This window comes from Erithacus rubecula (assembly GCF_903797595.1).
Source record: "Erithacus rubecula genome assembly, chromosome: 10".
NCBI lineage: Eukaryota > Metazoa > Chordata > Aves > Passeriformes > Muscicapidae > Erithacus > Erithacus rubecula.
The window spans coordinates 4,946,942-4,974,557 of record NC_136662.1 but is presented as its reverse complement, the minus strand read 5'-3'; the positions used below and the strand labels follow the sequence as shown (position 1 = coordinate 4,974,557).

Genomic DNA, 27,616 nt, shown 5'->3' with positions numbered 1-27,616 from the left:
AGTAATTCAACACAGTTATTCATGGCTTTGAATTCCTTGGACATAAACTTTGGCTATAATGGATGTTTAGCCCTAATGAGACTTGTGCTGATTCATGTTGAACATCTGTCTAAGATTCAAGGTCAAATGAAATCTGACTCCTTCAGACCAATTTATGTCTTTACAGTGTTTCATACTGGCTAAACAAATTTGGTTGGCTGACTCCAGTTCCAAGTTCAAAAGTGAAATTTTAGAGGAAGAGAGTTAACCAGGGGAACAGATTGCCAACAGGGTGGTGTGAATTTTCCATTACCCTAAGTCTAAACCAAAGTAAGCAAGTTTCCCTAGAAAACATGCAGATGGGTTATGTTGAAGAAATTGAGGTGAAATGTGCGTTTCATGCAATAGATAATCCAAACTGCTCTTGGAGCCACAGAAAGGACTGGAGCTCAAAAAGGCACTTGTCTTCTGGGGCAAGCAATTTTCAATCTTCTTGCTGAAAGGACCCAGTGCTGTAAGAAAGCAGGAGAGTGCTGTGCCTTCAGGACTGTCCATGATTGTGTTACCTTCAGCTCAAGTCTCTGTTTTTGATCACCTCTCAGCATGAGAGTTACATATATTTTTATAGCAATATAAAAAAATTAATTTCTTTGTGTAACTGTAGGAAAAGAATTGGGCAAAGATATTTTTATACCAAGTTTCAGGCTTTCCCCCTCTAAACTCAAGCTTGTCAAACTGATTAGTGATTATTGCAGTGTTTAAATCATACAGATTCTAAGTAGATGTTAAATAAGCTAGCTCTTAGTGGGTGATTCATGAGGCAGGGTGCTGCAGTAGTTGAAGCTGAGTCAGGAAGGTTTTGTTCAATCCCTGACCTCAGTCCTACTGAGTAAAGTCAGGCAGTTAATTCTCTTCTTGTCCTAGTTTTGTCAGACCAATGGTCTTAACCTTTTTTGGACTTGAAGTGTTTGCAGAAAAATGATGTCTGAGAGCTGTTTAAATTACAGAAGCCTGTGGAAGCACAGCCTATGGACAGACTTGGTGTGCATGGTGTTCCTTGTGCTAGTGTTCTAGAGCAGCAGGTTATAATTAAAGGCAGTTTTCTTTTTTTTTTTTTTTCTTCTCCTAGAGTATAAACCTTCCTTCCAAGAAAAAGGCATTCTGTTTTCAAAGTTGAGTGAGAGAATAAGGAAATTAAGAGTCTTTGCAGAAACAGAGCTAGAATGTATCACAGTGTATTGGGATCTCCAGCAGGGAAAACCAGAGAAAATAGGACTCAGAGCCTACAAAGACCCAATGGGGATTTTGTAGCAATCACACAAATGTATTTAATATTGGCCACAGTTCACTTCTCGATGTACTTCAAGTGTGATTTCCTACATTATGTCTTCTGATACATTCAAGCACAGCAGTTCCACAATACTGACTTCATCCATACCAGACACAAGACTTTCTTCCCTCAAATACAAATCTTTTACATCTGACTAAATGAGAGCCACAGCTGAGAAGAATAAATTTGGTGAAGAAACCAGAAACTTGCAAAGCAAATTGCTGCAGTTGGAGGGCCAATGTTTCATCCAGTGAGTTTAGTTCCTTTTGGAGAGATGTGCAGTGAGAGGCAAGAAAAACACAGGCTAGCTCTCAAAAAAAAAAAACAAAAAAAAAAAAAAAAAACAAAAAAAAAAAAACAACCCACAAGGAAAACTGTCCATTGAACTATGATCAGAATGCAGGCTCAGAACCTTGTAAGATGCTGTAAGATGTTGTAAGATATGTTTAGAGTGGATAATCTGTACGTTTTTGAGTGGCTGGTGATAAAATTGTTCAACCTGAGCTGTAACTGAATCAAAGAGGCCAGACTGATATCTTCTCTAAGGATAATTTCTGGATCATCAAAAGTTAATTTTTAACTCTCCACGAAGTGATGTATCCTCAGTACCTGTGTGAATAGGTACTGTGTATATTTACATAATTAGGCTCATGTTTGAGAGGTTGGTTTTAGTGTCTTGATTGGGAAAGTAATATCTTTTCCAATAGGTGGGTAATTTTTCATGTGTGTGAGCAACATCAAGTAGTGAATTTTATTCACTGTTTTAGAATGCTACTCATTAAAGACATCTACTGTGTATTTTGCAGCTTACAAAATTGTCTTGTCAGAAAAGCAGAATTTTTAGCCATCTTTCTATTCCTTACTGAGGAGCATTTTGTAAGATATAAATGTGTTAGGTGTAGTGTACTGAGTAATAAGTGAGAAGTGAATTGAAATGACTTTGCATTTTTAGAAATACCCATTTTAGTCAAATATTCATGAATGATTCTAATATTTGCAGAAGTTCTGACTGAACTGGTTGTTGTTGATTATATTAATTTTTCTGGACCTTGGTTTTACATGAAGCCAGAGCTCCATGGCCTTCAGAAAACTCTTCCCTGTAACTGGTGAATTAAGTGCTGAAACATTAAAGAACTAAGCATTTCTCTTGGTACTCTGCCTTTTCTGCAGTGAGCAAACCAAAATCAATATCCCCATAACAAACTGGACATTTTAATGCAAAGTTTGGTTTAAGCTGGAGAAGGGTATTTCTTCACATCTACAACAAAATTTTTTTTTTTTTTTTTTTTTTTTGTCTGTCCTCTGTTCCCCCCTGTGTAGTAAGTGAGACTCCCAGGGAGAATGCAAGAAAATGCCTTCAGAAGTTTGGAGTTTAACCTGACTGTAGATGCACATTTGACTGCAGAGAAGCAAGTCCTTTAATTTTGCCCATTTTTGTTTGTTTGTTTGTTTGTTTCATTTGAATGTGATGATACCTGAAAACACATATGGAAAATACAGGCCCCTTCTGAAGGGTATAAACAGAATATTGATGATGTGTAGCTCAGCACTCCTCCACTCCTCTTACAGATTCATGTTACTTATTCTCTTAAACAGGGGAGGACTTGGCAGTTTAATGAGCTGGACAAAAAATCCAAAGTTAAATTGGAAATAAAATCCAATTTCTTCAATAATTAATCACAAGAACCATTGGCATTTCTCTGAAAAGACTTTTCCCAACTAAAGAGAAATGTTTAAGATAGATTTCCCAAAGGTAGACACAAATGCTTGTCAGGGACTGGAACAAGAAAGACTTACTGGTGTAAAGAACAAACTGCAATATTGCTCCTATTTTAACTTTTGGACATTTGTCCATTCATGCTGATTAAACACTCTGGAATATGTTGTCAGGTTTTCCAGCGTTGTTGAACTGACTTAAAATGTAGTTGACTTAAAACAAATAGAACAAAACCCTCATGTAATAAATGTCAGGTTCATGCTGACTGGAAAGAAAACACCTTGTTCCTGCCCTGTGACCCCGTGCTTGTGTTAAAGCACAAAGTCTCCAATCATACAAGTGGAACATAAAACCTTTCACTATTCACTTTCTCCATGTAACCAGGCAGGTATGTGGGGGTGTGGGCAATATAAGAAGCTGGCTTTTTATTTGTGTAGAAATTTGATAGTGCACCTCACAGAGGAGCCTGGAGAAGGCTCAGCCAAAGATAAGACTCTTAAGTGATGAGATCCTGTAGAGTCACTGATGCCCAAGATGGGCTGGAACATGGGACAGACACCTCTCTGCAGGTGATGGCTGTGGCCCCTGAGATGTCAGGGCTCTGCCTGCCCTGGTGTGCAGCCATCCCCTGGCTTGTGATTCCTGCCCTTCCTGCAGGGCACACCTGGTCTGCACAGCACTGCCAGTGCTCACAATCTTCAGGAGACAGGCAGGGAGGTGATGGCACTGATAACAGCATTGTGATAGCTGAGCCATTGCTGTGGGAGATCCCCCCCAACAGGGAATTTGGCATTTTTCCACACACTGGCACAGCTTTCATGACGGGGTGGGCAATGCCTGTTCTTGACTCTTGTTTCTCCTTTTGGAAGTGTCTGTAAGTGAGCATTCAAGCCCCATTTAGTTAAAGTGGGTCTCTGGAGACCAGGTGGTTGCAAGGAAATCCAGAAAGAGGGATGGGTTGAAGCTGCCTTTCAGTAGCATCTCATTGAGGAGAAGACAAGAGCCCAGATTAGTAACAGAAGATTCAACAAATGGAATTTTCAGTGGGAGTATCTTCTGTTCCAGGGTTTGACCTCCCTCTACAGGGTAGTGGCAGGCAGGTTCGTTTCCCTCTTGCTGTCAGTGAGGAATGTGCTGGTTCTGTAGGTGCCCTGTGTGTGCTGTTCCAATTTTCCTTGCAGTGTAACTCACTGTGCCCTTCACTGCTGCACTCTGCCTTGCTGTGCTGGTTCCCCCCACTTTGCACTTTCTATTTAGACAATAAAAGGACCGTAGGGAAAACAATGTTTCTTTATGGTACAAGTACAGCAGCCTCACATGTCAATATTTCTTTTCCCCTGTGCGCTCTGACTTGGTTTATTTTTTTAAACACTTTGGCTTCTTTTGAGGAGATTCGAGTTCCAGAGCAAACCAGTTTGCACAATGTGCTCAGCTTCATGTTGCACTGAACTGATGGCATTTGTTATGTCTACCAGCTGATACAGTTTTCTGAAAATATTTAGCCTGTAATGTAACCCTCCCTGGTCTTCTGTTTTTATTACAAACATGCAATTAATCACCCTAATTGTTCCAATTACCCAGAGGCCCAAGTGATTATGATTTAAAAAAAATAAATAAAGATAGTGATGGCATAGTGTGGCTGTAAGAATGAGGTGAACATTCAACACAGCTCAGGAATCTTCCACTGGTTCTTTTCTGTCAGGGTAGGTGTCCTGAAAGTGGCTTGATGCACATGCTGGGTGTTGTATAATTCAGCCTGGGTAATCCCTGCCTTTCTGGTGACCATTGTGTGCTGCTGCCCAAAATCTTACTGCATTTGGCACCAATAAAAAGTGTGAACTGATAAAGAACTGCATGGGAGAGAGTTGGCTTAGAAAATTATGTTTAAGAAACAAGACCAACATCATTTAGAGGTCATATATATATATAATTCCTGAAAATAACTGCAATCAAAATGAAACCAAAGGTCCATTTCTGTTCTTTGTAAATTAAAAAAAATTAAAACCAGTGGAGATTTTCTCCCTTTCAAATAATTCTCATGCTAGGAGCTTGAGTCTATAATAAGTTTCACTTGTTTGGCACATTCTCAGGCCCAGTTAAAAAATCCTTGGAAATTATCATAGAAGTAATGTCCAAACACAAACCTGTGAGCCCTGATCCTATGGTATGCCAGGGAGAGCTCTGCACTTCCAAGACTTCTGAAAATTTCCACAATGACTCTGAGCAGCTCTGGGGAAAATAAAGCCAACCAAAGTCTGAATTTTTTCTGTTATGATGGAAATGGTGTTTTAATCTTCCAGAAAAGTACAAACCACATGCTTTGATTTTTCTACCAAGAGGCTATGGAGGAGTTTGCAATGTTCTCCAAAAAATGCATGTATTTTATGTATTTATTAATTTATTTGTATATATAAGCTTAGCTCACACTAGCATTACATCACTGCTTTATCTATTTTAAATCTGGCTCAGTCCTGAATTACAGTGCTGTGAATGCAGATGGAGCTTGGACTGCAGCACAGGTCTGAAATGCTGTTTTCTAATAGGATTAGTGAGTCATTTGTGTCCAGATGTAGATTTTTTTGGGGGAAGGGAACGAGGGTGGGGTGAGGAGATGGTATCCTGATTTCAGATCCCACCAACATCCATGGAAATTTTCAGCACTTTGTTGCCCATCCTTGCTGCTCTTCCCAAAGCACAGGGAGCTGGAGATGAAGAGAGGCAGGCAGTGTAAAGAAAGTGTAAATCCTAGGAGGGATTGAGCTGGGTAGGACTTGAGCCCTCAGAGATGTGGGAGTGGATGTAACAGAGGTTTACAGAACCCTAATCACCAAGGGTGAGCCAGCAAATGCAAAACAAACTCAGTTGCAAAAAGTCAGGGGACCCCAGGGTACATGCTGTTGATGTACAACAAAAGATGAAATTATTTCAGTAGGAATTGGATGAAATAATGGAGAGGCCCACAAAAGCTACTGTACACCAATATCCAGGGCATGAGAACAGGGCACTGAATAGGAGTTTAGTTGGTGTGAACCTGGAGTTAATGCTGATGGTGCTTCTCCCTGGAACAGTGGTTCCCTGAAAATCCTTCTGCTGGGCAGGTGTGGGCTGGCTATTAACCTCTGAAATTTCAGTGGTTTTAATGAAGTGGGCAGAAGTCAAAGGTTCAAACATTTTTATTCTGTAGGTTTGTCTTTGCTTGTGGTCTGTAGGTATCACTTGCAGTCTGTCCTAGCTGCAGACAGCTAGCCCACCATCTGACAGAAAAAGAGTAATTATATCATTAATATGGACATGTATATTTTATGGGAAAAATTAGTATGCCACCTTGTTAAGTAAATATTTACCAAGATCTGTAGCCTGGAAATGCTGAGGGACAAAACAAATGCCAGTTAATTCTGTATACTTTGGATCAGATTTCAGCTACAGTCAGTGCCAATCATAAAACTGAATGGAGTGACACAGAATATTAAGGAACATATAATTTGTCACACAGTGTCAACATTGCTGGCATTCTATATTTCTTGAGTTAGCTCTTTTGAGCCAAGTCTTGTAAAGTGTCCCAGAATCTCATTTAGCATGTCAAAAAGTATATTCATTGTTCATTCTCTGAATGGTGGAGAAACAGCCTTTGAGATTGACAGCTTTTAACAATCATAGCTGAACTAACCTCCTAATGGTGGGATTTTGCCTGTTACAAGTGTGCAGTGTTTGAAGCCAGCCCTGCTAGAAAAGTCTGTTCACTGCAGTGACTGAAATTGCATTTTCTTGGAGCAGTGTCTGGGTATCTTCAGACACACATGCTCTATGCATCACTTAATCCTAAGAAAGTCAAAACAGAACAAATCATAACAAAATGGGCAGAAATTCACATTTCCTAAGAACACATACAAACCCAAACCATGAAATTATTCTTTATTTGGTGGTTACTAAAACTGGAGTCTTACAGCCCTAAACACACCGTGTCTGTTTTATGCCATTTCTCTGTCCTGAAGGTTTGACACTGAGGTGGCTTTGTTACCTAAAGCTGGGCAGTTCTGCTGTGTTGTGAGAGTAAAGCACCTTTTTGTGCTCTTTTTGTGCTCCAATAATGCCTGAAGGCCCAAGTCAGCCCACAGCTCCAGTGATGCTCAGCACTGGCAGGGGAAGGCAGGCAGGGCTCTGTGCTGAGGACACAGCACACTCCTCTAGGAATTCGGGGAGGAAGGGAATGGAATGATGCTTACTTTTCCAGAAAAAGTGAGATTTTGTATGTTTTACATTATATTTTATTTTGAGATTTTGTGAGAGAACATCAGTTGGCACCAGAGTGGTTTTGCTCATGCTTATCCTTTCTGTACTCTTGCACTCCTGACTCTTTCAATTCACTGGTGTTGCACTGTGATTTCAAGAACTCAGAACATATTTGTCCTGCACAAGCATAGTGAAACTGGATACCTTCTTTTTTTTTTTAATTAAAAAGATGAAGTTGTTTTGGCTGCAGTAAAAGCTAAGAACAATGTTTTACAATGAGGGAGAGATGTATGACATGCAGGCTTTTTTGCAGTACACTGTTCTTACACAACTCATTAGAGGAGGTAAAAGTCCTTTGTGTTCTGAGCTAAGTCTGATTGCTGTGCTTCTCCTATATAATATTTTATAAATTCCCATAAAAGAAAGAAACACTAGACTAAATGAATGTTTTGAAGTACTGTGACTTTGACTGCAAATAAGGAATAGGACTTCGATTACTGCCTAAAAGTTACAGTCTAAAATGTTATTTTACATGCTATCCTAAGTCAAGGCTTATTTTAAAAACAAGCTCTTGACAGCAGAAATAAATTCACATGACTATCTGCATAGGGCTGGATACATTTTGTGATGATGGTTTAAATTACCATCATCTTTTCAGCACCTCCTGATGCCATGAAAAGAAGCTTTCTTCCCTGGTTTTCAGTGCAGAGTCTGGCATTCTGAAATAGCAGCCACACTTCTAGGACATTTTTCTGCAAAGCAGCTACCTGTAAGTGTAATCAATATTCCAAAGCTTTGGGCTTGAATTCTGTATTGGCTGTGCAAATTCTTCCACTGAGGCCAACATGGCTTTTTGCATAAAATAACTTTGTGAGCCACAGCATGAAATTCTCTAAATTACTACTTTGTGCTTTCTACTTGTGTGCCATATAGAAAGATAGTTAAAAATTCAGACAAAAGAATAAACTTTATAACTTGGATCAACTTTTATTTCATTTTTGAAACTTTTTAACAACCTGCTAAATGACAGTTAGCAGGAGTCTTCCTTGACATATGCTCTTCAAAATCACAGCTGAATGTGGGTCCTTGGCTTAAGGAATTTTTACTGAGTTTTCATTACTTTTTTAATTACTCTGTTACTTTTCTGCTTGGCTGAAAGGAAAAAAGCTGGTTCTAGTCAAAACACTGTAATTAAATGTTCTGTAATGCAAACTCGTGCATAGTGGGAAGACCTGGCAAGTGGTGAGACACTTCACAGCTCAATGTTTACACTTGGCTGTCTGCTTGTGGAACGACTGTACCAGACACTGCACCAGCCCAGGCTCAGATATTGAATGTACTGAAGCTTCTTTGGGCTTCTGACTTTTTTATATCAACCTTTATGCACGTCCTGCTTATGTGCCCAGCTCTCCATTAGGTACAGTAAAAACTCCACAAAACAGAAAACAAAACCCCTTCCAGATGATAAAATGTGGAGTTGGTTATGGTGTTACCAGATACTGAAGAAATCTGGAAGCCTGAAAATGGAGATTTGCACCTCATCTGGGACCAGGAATGGATCATCCATAAGACTTGCATATCATTATCATAGATTTTTATTTGTGTTATAGTTACAGTGTGCACTGAGAACAAATCTAAGACCCAGTTAAGCCACAGCCACAACACCACCAGCCTTTTGCTCTAAAAAATTGTATTAGGAAAATGAACAAAGCCAGCAGAAGACTGAAGAAAGGAACTGGGAACAGACAGAAATCTGAGCAGGATGCTGAGAGCCAGGGCAGGTCTTTGCCAGCCTGGATATCACTTTGGGCTTTGTTCTGTGTGTAGTTCTGTGGAGTCTGCTTTGGGAAGAAGGAGTTAAGGCTTCCTTAGGGTTGTTCATCAGTTTTTAATGCAAAACAGTTTATTTGCTCCTTGTAGGCAGCATGCACACAGTAACCTGTTGCCAGCTTTGGTCAAAGAACTGATACTGCATTTCCCTATATTTTGAGTTTACCCCTTTGGCTTTTCCCTCTGAGGGTTCTCTCTCTCTTTTCTCACCTTTTCCCCCAAGCTTCTCACAGCATTGCAGCTTTGGCACATCTTCTGATTGTGTTCCTTCTTTTCCCTGTCTCCAAGCACCTATGCTGCATCCAAATTACTTATCCCAGGGAGAACTGGTGCCAGCAAAGAACCTGCATTTTCTCTTTGGCTCTCAGATACCTCTCTTTTTCTTGCATCCCATTCAGTTCTCAGCCTGTTACCAGCATTGTCATCACTTGGTGACTCTGCTGGAGTTGCTGATGTCTGTGCAGCCTTAAGCCTGGTTCATCCAGTTTATTAAACCTGTTTTGCAGCTGATTAATTTCATTTTAGAGGCCCAAAACTGCTGAGCATTGCCATCAGCCTTGGGGAAGGGAGCATCACTGCCAGCCAGGATCTGGCTGCTCTCCCCTCCTAACACATCCAACAGCCCATGAGGAATCACTTCTGTTGAAATTTCTGGTGAGGAGGAATACAAGCTGGCCAAGACCTAAAGATTAAAATTCATTCTTCTTACTTTCTTTTAAAGTACCATGATGTAATTGCTAAAAAATAAATGGTCAAGATTTTGGTTGTATTTCTTATAAGAAAGATTGCCTTTCCAGCAGCTCAATTTCCCCAGCACCAAGCTGGGAATTAGTTCAACACAAACATAGGAGAAGAGTGTCATATTCTGAAAAGCTGCCTGCAGAACTTGCCTTTTCTTTTCAGGAGGGTTATGGAGTTGAGTGCATTTTGTGCACATTCTGAATAAACTTAGGAAAACTTGGCTTGTGTCTAATGAAACTTTAAAAGCCCCAGTCCCCAATCTTAGCTGAGAGCCCTCTGCTGCAGGCTGGGAAGCAGGGATGGTCATTCTGGATGGTTCCTGAGATGCTCATTTGCAGGAATACTTTTCTTGCTGCTACACTGGCTCTGTCCTTCCAATTGTGCACAGTGTGATTCAGTGTTAATTCTGTTACCTCCAGGTTTTGGACAATTCACATTCAAATCCTGCATTATTGCTTGTTCTGACTCCCTCCAGTTGCTCCAATTTACTTTCCCACTTACCTTCCTGCCCATTGTGGCTGCTTTGAGCTGCCCATGCCTGTGATGAGCAGCTCCTTCCCTGTACATCCCAATCCTTCCAGCCCCTCCTCATCCTGCACTGTCCCTTCCTTTCCCAATCAATCAGCTCAGCAGCCTCTGCAGCTTCATCTCAGATCACATTTTCTCCTCTGAATTTGCCTGCTGGGTTTTCAGAGAGGAGTTTCACTTTTCAGTTTTGGTGTTTAAAAGCTGCGAACCTTCGGGGGCCTGCAGAGCATCAGTTAAAATAATAAAGGCACTAATTAATTGACAAGATGTTCTCACTCCAATTTAATCTGCCAGAATTTAACTCTGCCTGGAGGACATAAACTTTTGGTTTCCATACCTTCCAGTTCTAGCACTTGTAAGGCTTTACTTAGTCTAGTGATTATTGCTGAGGTAGTTTGAGCAGTGTGAAAACAGACACAAGTATCAAATGCATCTGTCACCTTTTCAAATTGTCTTTGTGTCTTTTCCTTTCTAGTTGAAGGAGCAGGATCTGACAGTAGCATTCCTACATTATCATACTGTATTTCTTATTGTTTCAAAGGCTCTCCAGTGAGGAGAAACTTAGAGGAGTATCATAGCACTAAAATATCTTCAGCAATATTGTTTATTTTTCCACAACTTCTCTGGGAACCTTCTTGCATCACTGTTTTCCCTTAAATTAATATTAATTTGCTAGATCTGAAGCAATTGAATTTAGGATAATTTCTGACATACAGCTATTATTAAGTTGTGTTTGAATGGTGTCTAATAATATATTCATTAAAGAAAGCTGTTAGCTAGACATCATAAACACCCACATACCAGTTCCTGGCTTCCTTCCACATGAATGTCATCCTTTATTCCTCCATCTCTCTTGCATTACTTTTAATTGCATTACCCCCAATGCCAATCTTGTCTCTTAAATGAGCATTCAAAATTTGCTATTTTTGATATTTTAAATAGTGAATGACTTTACCTATTATTTTTTAAATGGTTGGTTAAAGACATGATGAGGTCATCTGAAGTGATTCATTATGTTTAATGTCTATATTGATAATAATTGCATGTGGAAAAGCAATCTCTGCAGTGTTACTCATTTCTCACTAAAACTCCCACAAATCTGCTGCTGTAGAGAGGGAGACTTACTCACATTACAAGTTTTTAACCTTCCAAAATGCCACCTCTGCTTCAGGTAGGGGCCACACAAAGATTAAATACAATGAACATGTATTATATTGTATGGGATAAGTAAAGACTGCAGTGCCCACCATGAATTTAATGTGTTTTTCATTAACAAAGTATTTAAAAGTGAATTGGAAAATAACATTTAACAAGTATTGCCCTGAAATCAATCATATTTTTAATTAAATAAACATAAGCAGGCAGTTGAAAATGAGAGCTGAAATCTTTAGTAATGAGCACCATAACTGGTAAAATACCACATCAGTGTTGGTAATTCATTAACAATACTGGGAGAAATCATATAAAAATGACAGTTTCTATTTCAGAAAGAAGTTGATGAAATGTTGGAAAATATGTGCTGCTGAGAAGAGGGGGGGGTGTGTATCCCCCTGTGGCAGCCTAGTGACTAGGAATGATTTTCAAAGATTCAGATTAAAAATGAATCCAAGCTTGAGGCTGTGCCTCAGGCTCGCTACCCAAATCCTTGTCCTTCTTTTTCTTGTCCTGGTGTGCTGCCTGGCTTTGGGAACAAACCCTTTTCTGGCCCCTGGTCTGCTGTTCCTTGCCCCCAGGCAAGGCAGATGACTCACCAAATACATTCATTACAAGATCCAGTAGGGAAAAGAAGCCTTTCAAAATTAAAATGTTGGTTTTTTATTGTTAATGAGTGTCCCCAAGAGGGATGTCCAGGTGTCTCCAGGTATCCTTCACTCTGGCAGAGATGGGCTGTGAGGTGTTTTGGTTTTGTTCACTGTGATTGCCACAATGAACCTCAAAAGTTCAAGTAACAAAACTCATGCTCCTATGAAAGGCATTTTTTAGAGTCTGTGGACAATTCAGAGAGCAACATTTGCTGCTGATGTGCAGCTGAAACCACCACCACCTTAAGGGCAGAAAATGCCCAAAAGGTGAAGCAATATTTGGACCCTGTAGGTGGCTTCACAATGCAAGGGATAGGCAAAAAAAAAAAAAAAAAAAAAATTCCCCCAAACCCCAAAGGAAATGAGAAAATAAAAGATGAAATAACAGTAGGAAGCCATCTGACTGTGTACAGCATAGAGAAATGCCAAAAATACCAGAGAAAGGAACCGCAGTTCATAAATTTAAGTATCTGTTGCTTTTTAAAGAAGAGAAATGCCTAGGACTGAAGTACTCTAAAAGTGCATGAAAAAGTGAAAACTCATTTCACTGACACTGAGCTGAGACAAGTGCCTTACACCTCCATCAGACTGGGAGCAGGATTTTGTGCCAGGAGCAGGTGCAGGACAGGGCAGAGCCAGACACTGCAAACCATTTCCAGACTTTGGGAGCAAATCCCCAGAGCTGAGAATTGTTTTTGTCCCAGCACATGTCCCTTGTTCTCCTGGGACAGGATCCCTAAAGGCTCAGCTAGGAGCTTTGGGGACAATCTGCTCAGCTGCATTAGCTGTGAATTCCCATATATAGAGGAAAAGAGATTTAAGTTTGTGGATGCTTCCTTTGGTTTAGCCAGTGCAGAGCAGCAGGCTGTCCTGATTGCCCAGCATTTCCCTTGACACAAACCAAATGGCTTCCAGCTTGAAGAACTGTCTGTTGAGTCCCATGTTTATTATAAATCCAGGAGATGAAAAAAATTATTTCAGTTTCTATGTTTTTTACAGCATTTCCCACCAGAGAATGCTAACACTTGTAAAACAATAAATGCTGTAGTATAACATAGCAAGACTGTGAAATGCTGAACAGTAGATTAAATTATTTGCCAATACCATTACCATTTCTTTTTCAGAAATAATGCAGCATTTAATTTTATTATAGATGTGATGGGTGTAATTTTTAGATGCTACAAAAAGGAACATAAATGCAGAAATGCACATATGCAGTAAGGTACATTCACTATTTTAATTATTTCTCTCACTAAAAATAATTTGCCTCTGTGATTGATTTCATCTCTGCTCCACCAGTTTTTGAAAAGCAGCTACTTTGCTAAGCAATTCAAGGGAAAAGCATCAGCAAGTGTCCCACTTGGGCTGATTTTCAAACAAGATTTCATGGAAGGACTGGGGATCAGAGGATCAGATTGTGTTGTTTCAGTGCAGTGAATGGGTCAGGGACATTTCTCCACTTAGGCTAATTTGTTCTCTGATGAGGTTATTTCCATTCTTGCTGTAATACTGAATTCCAGTGCAAATGTTGAGTGCTGCTGTCACAGGATGGTGGTTAGAGGGGAAATGCTTGGCTCTGCCTCCTCTTACTCATTGTGCAGCCAATCTGAGCCAGTTTACAGGATGGGAAAATGCACATTAGCATGAAGAAATCTAGTCCTGAAAGCAAAGCATTTGAATCCATCCCCTACCTGTGCATTTCAGCTTCTTTTCTCCTTCTTGCTATAAAAATAAGGCCAAGGCCAGTGGCTGCAATGGCAGAGAGTTTGTAGCTGTTTCTTCAACTCTGCCAGCTTTTTCTATTGATATTCCCTGCAGATGATTTTCTCTGGAAAAGCCAAAAATGGAGACTCAGCACAACAGGCTCTGCCACTTAAAAAGTCCAGAGAGGTGGCCAGGCAGGTTTGCTGATTACTCCTGGGGAGCAGTTCTTTTCACTAATGTAATCCCTAAATAAAAATTAAGGTACTTTCAACCATTCCAGAAAATAATTAATTTCCCAGCATAACACGTCTGGATTTGCCAGTTCTCCTTTGATTTTCATTGCATCATTAAGTAAACAGTGGTGCAGTTTGCTTGGCCATGTTGCAGCTCTACCTGGAGCTGCTGCTGCTGGGACAGTTCCTGTGGATCAGTGCTGGGACAGTTCCTGTGGATCAGTGTTGGGGCAGTTTCTGTGGGTCAGTGCTGGGACAGTTCCTACGGATCAGTGTTGGGACAGTTCCTGTGGGTCAGTGTTGGGACAGTTCCTGTGGATCAGTGTTGGGACAGTCTGTGGGTCAGTGTTGGGGCAGTTCCTGTGGATCAGTGTTGGGGCAGTTCCTGTGGATCAGTGTTGGGACAGTTCCTGTGGATCAGTGTTGGGACAGTTTCTGTGGATCAGTGTTGGGACAGTTCCTATGGATCAGTGTTGGGACAGTTTCTGGGGATCAGTGCTGGGACAGTTTCTGTGGATCAGTGTTGGGACAGTTCCTGTGGATCAGTGTTGGGGCAGTTTCTGTGGATCAGTGTTGGGACAGTCTGTTGGTCAGTGTTGGGACAGTTCCTATGGATCAGTGTTGGGACAGTTCCTATGGATCAGTGTTGGGGCAGTTTCTGTGGATCAGTGCTGGGACAGTTTCTGTGGATCAGTGTTGGGACAGTTCCTGTGGATCAGTGTTGGGACAGTTCCTATGGATCAGTGTTGGGACAGCTCCTGTGGGTCAGTGTTGGGACAGTTCCTGTGGATCAGTGTTGGGACAGTTTCTGGGGATCAGTGTTGGGACAGTTTCTGTGGATCAGTGTTGGGACAGTTCCTGTGGATCAGTGTTGGGACAGTTTCTGGGGATCAGTGTTGGGACAGTTTCTGTGGATCAGTGTTGGGACAGTTCCTGTGGATCAGTGTTGGGACAGTTTTCAGTGTGCTGGGAGCACAGGCAGTGCTGGCACAGCCAGCTCACACCAGGGATGTCAGTGCACATACCTGGGCACTGCTCCTGGGGTAGGCACACAAAGCTCTCTTGGCTAGGGAATTTTTTTGGCTAAAATACTCTGCAATTCAGCTGGGAGCTGACTGGAATTCTGGTAGCTGCTTCATCACATGCAATCAGCCAGCTGAGCCTTTCCCTAAAATTTCAAATTGGGATGGGAATAAAGTGACTCAATATGAGCTGCAGAACTTCCTTTTTTTTTCCTTTTTCCCAAAGTGAGCTCTACCCTTTTCTATAAACTTTGATTTTCTATAACTGCTAGAACCACTTTGGCAAAAAGTTCAACATTTGACAGTTTTTATTTAGATGTCGACATGTGGTTTTTATATTCTTAAGTTTAGAGAGATGGTGAATTCTGTCATTTTCAAATGTTTAACTTGTAACTGTTGGAATCTGCTGGCTGTTTAAAAAGGATTTGAGAAAGGAAGTAGGGTATTAATTTTATTGGGGAAAAGAGAAAAAATATTTTTAAAAGTTCCTTTAAACGAATGTTTTTCTTACATAATATAGAAAAATGTATTTATATTGATTGTAGTGTTTGATACTGCATAATATAAATGCCAGTTGGGAAATATTACTACAGTGAAATATTCCGTATTTATTGTATAATAAATGTTCCACAGAAATAGCATATAATGTTTAGAAAAAATAAAATCGGATTTGAGGGAATGTATTGCATGGCTAAAGCTTTTATGTTGTGCTAATACTACTTCAAAAACCATTTTGTATTAAATAGACTGTCGCATTTGTATTTACCACAGACTGTGAACAAAGTAGGTATTTTTAAAGGCAGACTTTATTATTGTTTGAAGAAGCCTTAGCCAGCGCCAAATTCATATTCCCTCTCTCATTGATCATGGTCTTAATTAAACAAAGCCGAGCTGAATAGGGAGGCAATGAGATAATTTTAGACCCTTACTCCATGGGTATGAAATCCTTAATCCACGGATATAAAACAATTTTTTGGAATCGGGAGCGAGTCCATTAACATGTGTAACAGGTAAAGCGTGCAGGGAAACTGAGGCAGCCCCGCTCTCAACCCGCCGACCTGCCGAGCCTGTGCGAGCAGCAGCCTTTGAACAACTTGTTTTAATTATGTGAGGAGCACGCTAGCTTTCCGCAGCCGCCTTTTAATCTTTTTTATATTTCTGTTCGCACTCTGTCCCAGATCCGCGCTGCGTTTAACCAGCGCGGCTCGGCTCGGGTGCGGGGCTGAGCGCAGGACGGGACGGGGCTCTGTTCACCTTCTTTACGGGATTCTTCGCCTTGCTGGTCATAGCAAACCCTAGCAGATCTATATTTTCAAGACAGATGTGTTGCTCAGAATAAATCAGAAGGATTTGCAGCCCGTCCGCGCTCTGCCTGGCAATTCCATTGTCAGCGCCCGATCCTGCTGTTCTGCAGCGCCCCTGCCCCTGCCTGGCTCATGTGGGACCCATCTTATTCGATTTCCCTAAAAAGTCGGAGCCTCCAGCAGTCTCCCTGCCCCAGAGGAGCCCCGTACACCTGGTTCCAGCCTGGGGACACCTCTGTGTGTCACTGGCCACCCCCGAGCCGTCGTTGCGGTGGCAGAGCGCTCCATGGTTTGGATCTGTCAGTAATTCTGGCATCAGCAGAGGGAGCCCAAGGACTCGCAGTCTCAGCTGCGCATTTCGGACCAACGCGGATTTCTGGGTGCTGAAGTGTTCCTGATAGAAACTCTCTGCCTTTGAGTGTGACAAGAACTTATTTTTATGTCCCCAAACTGTGCAGTGGCTGCGTGGGGCCACCTGGGTTGTGCTGGAATGAGGAGAGCTTAGAGGGAGAGGTGTTGCTAATAGGAATCTCTTTGGGGAAGGGACTTTTTTCTTAAAATTATTAATAATGAGATCAGCACAGAAATCCAAGGTGTCCAACATGACCCTCTGGTGGACCAGTTTGGGTGACCACAGACCTGCCCATAAATCTGGGTGAGAAGCAGGATTGGAGTTGGATACAGGGAGGGGTTTAGCTAAACTCTGAAAAATGTTACTTTAACTGGGATTTGCTGTGGGGTCTTTGCATTAAAAAAACACTAGAATGGACATTATAAGGACAATTGGTATTCTTGTGCTATAATTCCATTTTATTACTTCTGACCTATTTCATTGCTCAGCCATAACACCCATCTGATTTCTGAGGAAAAAAAGTTTTTTGACAATCACCGATCTTTCTAGCACTGTTAAAAACCATCAAATTCATTTGGCAAATTTATAAATCACTGAAATTCATATTGATTTTTCAAGTGCTTGTTGATGGGTTTTTAACTGCAAAAGGAGCCCTGCAGTCCTGACCTTGAACAAGAGATGGTGTTTTCAGGGTCAGCAGGGCTTGGGCAGGATGTTTTCATGCCAGAGCCGGAGCTCCCTCTTGTGAGAAAGAGAAATATCAGAAAAGTTTGGGACTGTCAACTGGAAATGTGTAGTGAAGGTGATGTTCAGCAGGGAAGCAATTCCCAGTAGCCTTTCCTGTAAGTCTGCACACTCTCCACTGGGACAAGAAAGCAGGAGATTCAAAGTTACCAATTTATAAAATAGGGAAGTAGCACCATAATTTGTGTTTAGCTGTGGTGTGTCACAGAGTTCTGATTCTTGATAAAAGTACAGGAGTGTTTTTTAGTGGAAATAATTCCTCTGTTCCACACACCCCAGTGACTTTTGTCTCTGGCAAAAAAAAGCCTAACTTTATGTCAGCTAATAAAAAGCAGAAAAATAAAGGAATCTGTCAGAAGTGATAAATACTGTTTGCATTTTTGTGCTCTCTGTGCTCAGTGTCAGCTGTGATGAATTGGTGACTCTGCTGCCATCCTCAGCACCATCTCCCCTGGGAAAGGAGGAGTTTCCAGACATGCAGTGGGTGCTCAGGGTATAATGGGGTACATCATCCAGGAAAATTATATTGGAGACCCTATAGATGTCTTTAGGTGTATTTTAGCTTGGGAACATTTATGGAAAATACTTGGTATTTCGTGAGATCTGGTACATTTCAAAGGAGAAAAACTGTTTCAGAAGTATTTTTATGAGCCTTAGGATTAAGTTCTTTCTGGCAGCTGTGATTTAGTGGCAGCCAAAGGGGTGACAGTGACCAGCAGCAGCATGACTTCACTGGGAGAGCTGTGGCAGGCTCTGGACAGCCCATCCAGAGCTTGGGAATTGGGGATCCTCCCCCTTCCTGCTGGGGTTACACCTTGCCCCATGCCCACTGCCAAGGAGGAGCTGCTCCTTACAGAGAGAAAACAAGTGTTTAAAGAGTTTTGCAACGTTTGTTTGGTTTATTTTGCTGTTGATAAATAACCAGAGCTCCTGGGTTAGCCATTGGTGCAGCTGCTATGGCTTTAACACCAAAGCTGAAGTATTTGGGTTGCTTCCTCCCACCTCATCCCACCAGAACCTGTCACCTCTGTCCCTTTTTCATCAGGGAAAGGACAACTCTTGCATCTTACAGACTGTCCCCCAAAATCAGAGTGCACCCAGGTCATGGCACCTCCAAGGATTTACACACTGCTTTTCCAGGATGTAGTTTATTAAACCAGCCTCTTTTCCCTCTGCATGGCAAGAGGTAATTGTGCTAGTATATTATTCCACAGGATTATTTAAAAAAAAAAATATATCGTTCTTCTTACAGCAGGGAACATGTCCAATAATTGATGTGGGAATATTAATACAATATGTATGTTATCAATTTAGAAAAGCAGAAGACATATTTCCTTAAGCTTCTAATCATTTATACATATGACCTTCATTTATACAGCAGAAGGGCTCTTCCAGAGAGCTACAATTTGCTTCAGATGTTTAGCTTGGGTATTTTGCTTTACCTTCTAACTGCCAAGTTTGGGATTATTTAGTAGTAAAATTAGAAATGTGGATTTGAGTATGTACCAAAGTCATGACAGGTGTTAATGGAACTCAAGTTGGATATTTTATTCTTTAAATAGTAAAATGTAAACCTGCATTTGTTTAGCTTTGCCTTCCTGCCAACTGTATCAGGTATCTTGTGTGACTAGAATCACTGTTTTCTGTACATGGTCTTCATGGCAGTTTCCAGTGCCTGTTCCCAGCTCAGCCTGTATTTATAATCCCAACAGATTCCAGCTCCACAGAGAATTCCTTAGGCAAATGTGTGATTCTCAACTCAAGAGATAGGAAAGAAAACTCATAATGTTGTATAGTCCAGAATTGAAGAATATGCCTAAAGGTACAAATAGATTCCTAAGAGGATTTCTCAGAAGGAAATAAAATCCTGGAGATGAAATTAAAGCAATTCAAGGCAGTTGTGTTAAAAACAAACAAGCAAACAAACAAACCCAAACCACTTAGTCCTTTTTTTCATTCTTAGGCATTCAGATACCTTTAAAAATCTGTTCCTCGGCCCATTGCAATTTAGCAATGTCACTTACCCAGGGCAAACTCTGGTTGAGAGGGGTTTGTTTTGGTCCCAGTGGTTTCCAGGTTTGCTCAGATTGCTGTGTGGGACCTGCTCTGTTTCAGAGAGGAGCACTGGATGCTCAGGAAAGGCTGTAGGATACTGGCACAGCACTGGCTCAGCTTCCTTAGCACAGGAACTGCTGGGATGTTTATTATGTCTGCATTTTGATGTGGAGACTGTGGCTCCTCAACACCTTCCTGGGACAGACTGACACCCCTTTTGGAGGCAACTTTTCCTTCTCAGCTCCTGAGAGGAATCCAAGGTGCAGGTCTGACCACTCATGGACACCGGGAGTAGGGGGAAAGGAAGTTACTGAAAACCCTGGATTTCTTATCTGACCCACACACTGATCCAGGTGCTGGGAGGGGAGGAGCTGCTCTGGGGCTCTCTCAGTTACCATTGCCATGAGGACTGGGGGGGTCCTGCTGCCCCTCTGATATTAGGGGAACCTTAAAATGTGGGAGGATGGGTCCAATCCTCCAATAAAGCAGCACAGTGAGCTCCCTTCCTAGCCCACTCCCAGGCCAGTGTCTCTGTACTGTCCCTGTGCCCAGCAGCTCATTCTGTTCCAGTGTCTGCCACACAGGCACACTCAGAGAGTTGCAGACTCTCAGAAAGAACAGAGAAACTCTGAAATCAAGAAGGCCTAAACTTGTAACAGTTTTGAAAATCAGCATCATGCTTTTCTTGGTGTCCTTGATAAATTGATGAGAACTTCTGTATATAACAGGGCAAGAAAGGCATTTTTAAAATTGAGTCACTTGGGTTTGAATGGGTTTACTGGCACTGGCCAGAAAATCTGTATTTGCACAGAAGAATTATTTTATTTTCTTCTGGCTTCCCCACCACTACAAAAATCATTTTGCCAAAGGAATGGGCAAATTTCATCTCAGTAGGAATCTAGTAGAAAGCTCAGTCTTATAAGGCCTTTAGCTAGATTGGGACTTTGTACAGCTTCAGTGGTTTAAAGAAAAATTCTGTCATGGTTGAGTGGTTTTCAGCCCACGGAGCTGAGACAGGCAGCCTTGCAAGGCTGTGACAATCTATGGCTACAGCCCTCCTTGTGCTGACTCTGGGCCATGGACTCCCAAATCACCTCAGGGAGTTTGCAGTTTGCTTTGAAATTGAAGCAGAGAGGAGTTTTTAGTGTAACTCTGCAGATCTCAGAAGGGCTTATCTCAGGAGGGAATATTTCAATGGCTTTGTGCTGTCAGTGAATTAAATTATATAGGCTCGCTATTTTTTCATCTTCTGTTGCACTGACCTAATTCAATACAAATACATTACTGGAGAGCTGAACTAAAATCGTGTAGGTCTTAATAAGATCATAACAAAACCCATTGAAATCTTTTTCTCTTATGCAATTTAAATTCAATTTACAGTCAGTGTTTATTTTCACATACTTGGTTGTTGTTTTAAGCACTGGGGTTTTTTTGCACTGCTTGCGTAACTCAGAGCTATTGCAGTATCAAACCGGTGCTCTTAATGTGCTCTGGAATTTGGCCTTTTGGACTTCTACCATTTAGAAAATGTATCCAGTTTGAAAGGGCAGTCTCAGGAACAGGGGAGCCTTCCCACAAGCAGCAGCTGTTCCTGCTGTTGGGTGTGTGTGTAAGAACAGAAAATATCTGAGATGTTCTCAGTGCCTGTATCCTCTCCCTGGGAGCACGTCTGAGCCCTGAGCAGGCTGCAGCCTTTCCTGCTGCACACCTGAGCCTGTGCCCTGTGCAACATCAGAATGAGGGCATTACAAGAGTGGTGTTTTGTCACTAGATGTCACACCTTGGGCTCGATGAGCACGGAGCTTTCCAGCCTGAGCAGTGTTGGGAGTCTGTGAGCACATCTCATCTGCAAAGGTCCCTCTGGAGCACGGCAGGACCATCACTTCTGGAGCTTGTCAGGTGCTGCAGTGGGATGGGAACAGAACAAGCATTTTGGTTTTCTATACAGTGAAAAGCCTGAGCTTGATTATATTAAAAGCTTTGAAGTCCTGCTGAATGTTTGGCTCCCAGCCCAGCTGGTGGAGAGTGCAGAGAAGTGTCTTTGCTGTTTCGGTGTCAACTTGAAATTAATTTTCTGTCTCCCAGCTTGATCAGCCACTGAAGGTCATCTTATTTCAGTTGTTCCTAAAGTGTCCTGCATACACACAGTACATGCACAGGGGTAAATGGGGTTTGCATTCACTGGGGAAATGATTTGTAGCTATTTTTCAAGTACTGTAATTTATTAGTTGAATTCTGTTATTTAGATTGAAAAAGTATCTGACCGTCAACTGGAACCAGCAGTTCCATTTTAATTCCACAGGGTAATAATTTTCTACTATTATATATAAAGCCTTACCCCAGTTATTTATACATATTAGTTGTTGGGGTTTTTACAGCACCACAATGAGAAACTTGCCAAGCAATAAATTCCATTGAAAGGTTTCTTTGTGTCTTTAGGAAAAGCTTACATGAGATACTTCCCTACTTACATGTAATAAAAGGAAATAATAAGGTACACAGCACACAAGTAACCATTAACTTGTGCTATTGTGTATTTTACTGGCTTTATTATGGATAACTTTCCAAACCATACAGACTAAAACAAGTGCTTTTCCATTTCTCTGAATCTATCCTTTTAATTTACAGAAAACCTGATTCACACAGATTGTGGAATTAAATCATCACCCCAGCTGCTATGCTTTAAGTTTCCCAAACCTTTGTGAATCATTGTGTGGTTTTGAAGAGCCTGGTTGTTGTGACATAAGAATTTTTGTAATTGATCAAATATGTTTAGGATTGGTTGGTTTATATTTTTAACAAAAAAAAAAAAAAAAAAAAAAAAAAAAGAAAGAAAAAAAAAGAAAGCTGTTTTTAGAAGAATTTATTTAATTTTTAGGAAATTGAATTAATCTTGTTTTTAAGTCACTATTTCCTTTCTGTGTTTCCAACTAATTGCAGCACAGGAATTATTTTGGTTTTTGTCTCAGACATTACAGCTTTGTTGGGCTTTGGATATTTTTCTAACTCTTCCTTCAGAATCCCTAATTCTTCCTGCTTGGCATTTGTTAAGCTACCTGCCTCCTTGTTTAATGTTCTGGGAAAGAGTTCTGCCCACTTATGTCTGAGACCAAAAAAACCCCAACTCTGAGGCATCAGAATAAATAAACAGGACAGAAAGCCAAATGTGGCCGTGATCAGAAGCAAAGCCACATGTGTAGGCTTAGAGCACAATTTGGAGCCTTTCTGCATTTCAGCTCTAGGAGAGGAATGATGAGTCAGTGCTGCCAGGGCTGCTTGGCCACAATTAATGGGTTTGCAGCTGGCACTGGGTGTCCTTGAGAGCCAGAGAGCTTGAGGAACCCTTGCTAAAACAGGGGGGGGGTCGGGTCATGTAACCCCATAAACCTTGCTCTGCAGTGACTAAAACTTCCTGAATGTCTAAGTTTCATTCAAATTTCTTGAGGACAGAAAGCTAAATTGGATACAGAGACCCCTTCAAATGCACTAACAAGGTGCAACCAGGCCCTGGAGGAACAAGTGCACAGTGCAGCTCTGGTTACCCTGGACCAGCCTCAGCATGGGGGAGTTTCTGTGTTTGCAGGGGCTGAGGAGAGGCACAGGGGCACCAGGGATCCTGGAACTGGGACACAGGCACCCTATGGGACCTGAGCTGTGTCCCACACTCCTGAGGAGACAAGAGACAAAAAAAGAAAAGTTCCTTCCCAGCCACAGCCTGGGTTCAACCCAGTTTGGGCTTTTCAGCAGTGCCCTGTAGCAGCCTGGCTAACTCTGTATGAGAACAGACATGGACTGATGCAGGGTCTGGACAGCCCTTTTTGAGCCCAACTTGCACTGGGTTGTAAATGAGAAATCTTTTTTCCCCTCCAGTTATTTTTTCCTTGCTGTTCTCCCAGAGCCATGGGACAATTCCAGGAGCTGGGCTCTCACAGCCCTGCCTGGCACACACTGGGGGCAGGGCCACAGTGACAGGGAACCAAACTGCTGCAATGGAAGCCCCTTGGTTTTGTTCACATAAAGGTGGGCTGTTTTACTGTCACAGTGACTGAGATGTCACTGCTTTGTTAAAATACCTGTCAGGCACGTTAGCAATGCAGTACCAGGGAGCCCAGTGGTGATAAGAAATGACAGTACACTTGTTTCCAGTTTTTAATGCTTTCTTGTAAAATTGAAAATACAAAACCAGCTGAGCAAATGTAGATCTTTATATACATGAGGTCTCTGATTAAAAAAATCCTTTTAGTTAAAAAAAAAAAAAAAAAAGAAAAAGGCAAGACCGAACCAACAAGTTAAATGAAAACTGATTAAAGGGAACAACATTTTCAAATTGAAGCATACTTTCCAAGAAGGAAAACATCTTCTTTACAAGTTTATTATATAACTTACATTTACACTTTACTGAGAGAACTTACAAAACAAGCTGCTTGAAATACTCCTCATTCCCTTAAAGCATGAATTTCAAAGTGCCACAGCAAAGGAACAGGTTCCAATATTATCTTATACAGACTATTCATGTATAAAATGGTTTGGTAAATGTGAGGTGTTCATTTAAATGAGCACATATAGGGATACAGACTAAATAAAAGTACTTGAACAACACCTTTGTTATTACATACGCAGTTATAGGTATAATAAAGGAAACAAGGCCAGCACTGCTCTTAGGTATCTGTGTAGATGGAAGGAATGTGATTCAAGCAGTGATCAAAGGCACTGTTCTGGAAGAATCCATTTCCATCAGTTCCATTGGAGACCATGTCTTCAGACACACACTGGGCTTCAGAGATCCCCTCATAGCCTGGAAGAGCATGGACACGAGTTAGTGCCAGGGGAGGAGGAGGCACAGCTGGGGCCTGGGCTCACACAGCACAGCATGGATGGACAGACAACAGTGCTCAGCATCAAAGCTTGCCCAGGAGATTTCAGCACAAATTTCAGTGAGTGTTTGTGTCACCATGGCTGGTGACAGCACAGCCCCCTTGGGACTCACAGTCATTATCTGACCAGGACATCAAAACAATGAGGGGGCAACAATCCTACTAAGTGTGCACTAGGAGTGATGCACACCTCTTGGTCTGTGTTTTTCCTTTTAATAGCACTTCAAAAAAATACTCCATGTGTCTCCCAGCTGCTCTTAAAACCCAGAAGAAACCTGGACCCTCCATTTACCAGCTCCCTACATAGTGCAGGTCTGAGGAAGCATGGCTGGGGCAGCTCAGGCTCAGGACATAAGGAAAGAGCTGTGAACCTCAGCCCACCAAAGCCCAGCAGGCCAGGCTGGCTACTGCCATGGCTTTCTGGTAGCCTGCAGTTCTCCCCCTTAGCATCATCCTTTATTACATATTCTCATTTCCTTTACCACCTGATTGGGATTGGGTCTTTAGAAAAGCATCTGTGTGAACTTCAGCACAATGTTCTATCCCTTGGACTGAGCCTGCAGGCACCCCAGAGCCTACCTACCACAAATGGAATAAATAACAGCAGCAGCAGCAGCTGAGGGAGCACATGGAACAAGATGCAGTTTAGCAAATGCCTGTGCTGACACAGAAAGTCAAGCCCTTACACAGAGTGGGGACTGCACTGGGGATGGCTGATCCTCATGACTCTGTGGGGCCATTGGGAAATGACTCTTTTTCTGTACCTTGGTGGAAAATGAGGTGATGCCTTCTCTCCAGCCTTCCCCTTGCCTTTTCCACACCTTTGCAGGCAGGTGTGCCTGGGTGGGGCTGAGCCAAACTCTGTCCAGGGCCCTTGGGGCTAAGTGGTGCCACACCAGCAGCCAGGGATGGATCCTGCATTACACTGCAGTCCTGGCTGCAGGAAAACCTGTCCACTTCATTGTGGCTATTTTACTGTTAGGTACATTTTTATTTTTTGAGATCAAATTCTCTACTTACTTACATTTCTGCATTTTCCTATGACTTATTAACTGACTGTTGGTTTACAGGTCACATTCTGCTGTCTGCAGAAATCTGGCACACAGTGAATGTCCAGAGGTTCTGGAGGACGACCTCAGCATGTTTATCTCTGTTGGGCCAAGTGGAGTGACCATATTTTGATAAGTTTTGCAAGTGTTTATGTTATGCTAATTTCTATTTGATGAGGCTGTATACAGGGTGGATACAGAACCACAGATGGATAAAACCCAAGATAAGCATACACCCCAGAAATCATTATTAGATTCCAGATAGAGTAAACTATCCACAGTCCTGAACAGAAAATAAAAATTTATTGACTGTTAACGTGATTCATGGAACAGCTGTTTGCCAGTCACATTTGGCATTCCTGTGAGATGAGATCTCATTTAATATTAATGGTGCTATAAAAGCCTGAAAAAAATTAATGCATAGCCTTGATGAATCTTGCAAACCTGAATGGTTCTATTTTACACACTAAAAGATGAGATGAGATTTATATATTTCATACATGTTTATATTACAGTCTTTTAAGTATTTGCATGCCTCAATAACCACTCCAAAAACAAAAATACTAAACAGAAACATTTCATGATAGTTTAGGCCCAGACAGAAAAATCAACTGTTGTTGAAGTTGGTGTCTTGCCACGGTATTATTCTTTACTGCTACAATTTCTTTTGGAAAGTTTATTTAGTCTGCTCTTTAAATATTGCAGGCTGTCAATCTAAGCTTGAAATTTGATGTTAACATGAAAAACCCCTATGTTTCAGTAATATCAAACTTATGAGTAACACTAAAGAATTCAAAGTTTAAGCTGAAACTTCATCTTAAATGTTTCCCTTGTGTTGGTTACTGATGCATGCACTTCCCAGAATGGAACAGCAGACAAATGCGTGCACACTTGCTCTGAACAGAGCCTCCTTTAATACAAAACAAACAGGAAAGTCAACTCTAATTTTGTGGTCTGACTCAGGCCCCAATTCAAATAGCACTTAAACATATGTTTTCAGTATCATTCTTAACCGAGGTGCCCTCCTGAGTGCAGACATGAAGAGAAATTTCTTGGAGATATGTAAGTAAAGATTGCTGCAAATGGTTGTGTTTTGTGGCTCTGACAATTACTCACATTTTGTTTGATTTCAGCAATTCTGTCAATTCTTCATTTTAAAGGTAGGGGAAAAAAAAAAAGAATACTAAAATACTGCAGTACTATAGTAATGTAGCCAGTATAATTTTGACCTGATTATAAAAGCCTGCCTGAGCACACCTGAGATGTTCAATGAACAGACCACACAAAAAAATGTAGGGAGTGCCTAAGTCAGCTCTCCTGAAGGTGGGTGTTGTTTATGGCATCCACAAGAACAGAAGATAATTTGCCTATCAGTCAAATACAGCAAGATTAAAGAAAAAAAAATTGCTTTCCTTCTGGGGTTTTTATAGATGAAAACAAAATTCAGGGCATTTTTCATACAGTTTTGTCATAACTTTGAATATAAAATGTAGTCTTTGCCCCTTTTGCTACAAATACCACATGGTTAATTTGTTATAGGTGGAATAAATTACCTGTTGAAGCTAAAGGTGCATTGAGTATGTGATAGCCATTCTGCCTCAGAGGATTGAAGCAATGGGATTCCCCTGTGAGCACATCACTGCTGACAGACTGGTCCATTGTTCTGTAGCAATCTCCATAGTGGAAACAGTTTTGTATGGAGTGAAAGCTGCCTTGGTAACCTGCAAGCAGATATTGCACACAATTCAATCCTTCTGCAGTGGTACAATCCCTGCTTCTGTCACAGCATTTCATTACTGTTGGGGGGGTTAGTTCCTCAGTTTTAACTTTGGAAAAATGATTGTCCTGTTCTATAAAGTGCAGTTACAGAAGAGCTGCATCAGACTTGGTGCCACAAGGTGCTGTGGACTGTGATCCCCATCAAGCAAAAATCTCAAGGATGGGCTTCATTTCAAGCAATAGATCAGCTGAACACAGTCAACAGCACACTTGGCTCCAAGCTAAGCAGGGAGCCCTCCACTGGATCAGGTCCACACTGCTCAGCTCCTAAGGGAATGTCTCTGTAAAGAATCACTCTTAATTTAAATACAATAACATAGTATTTAAATGAATAGCACTGCTT

The 27,616-nt window shown here is 41.4% G+C and overlaps 1 protein-coding gene across 1 annotated transcript in view; it reads right to left on the bottom strand.

Annotated features, from left to right (window-relative positions):
• Positions 1-23,713: 23,713 nt before the first annotated feature.
• GLIS1 (GLIS family zinc finger 1) overlaps positions 23,714-27,616 on the bottom strand; it is a 182,887-nt gene continuing 178,984 nt past the window's right edge. The window contains exons 11-12 of the mRNA XM_079313555.1: positions 27,048-27,215; positions 23,714-24,366 (exon numbers count right to left, since the gene is read on the bottom strand). Coding sequence (XP_079169681.1) covers positions 24,230-24,366; positions 27,048-27,215 — 305 coding nt within the window. The 3' untranslated portion in view covers positions 23,714-24,229. The remainder of the gene's footprint in view (positions 24,367-27,047; positions 27,216-27,616) is intronic.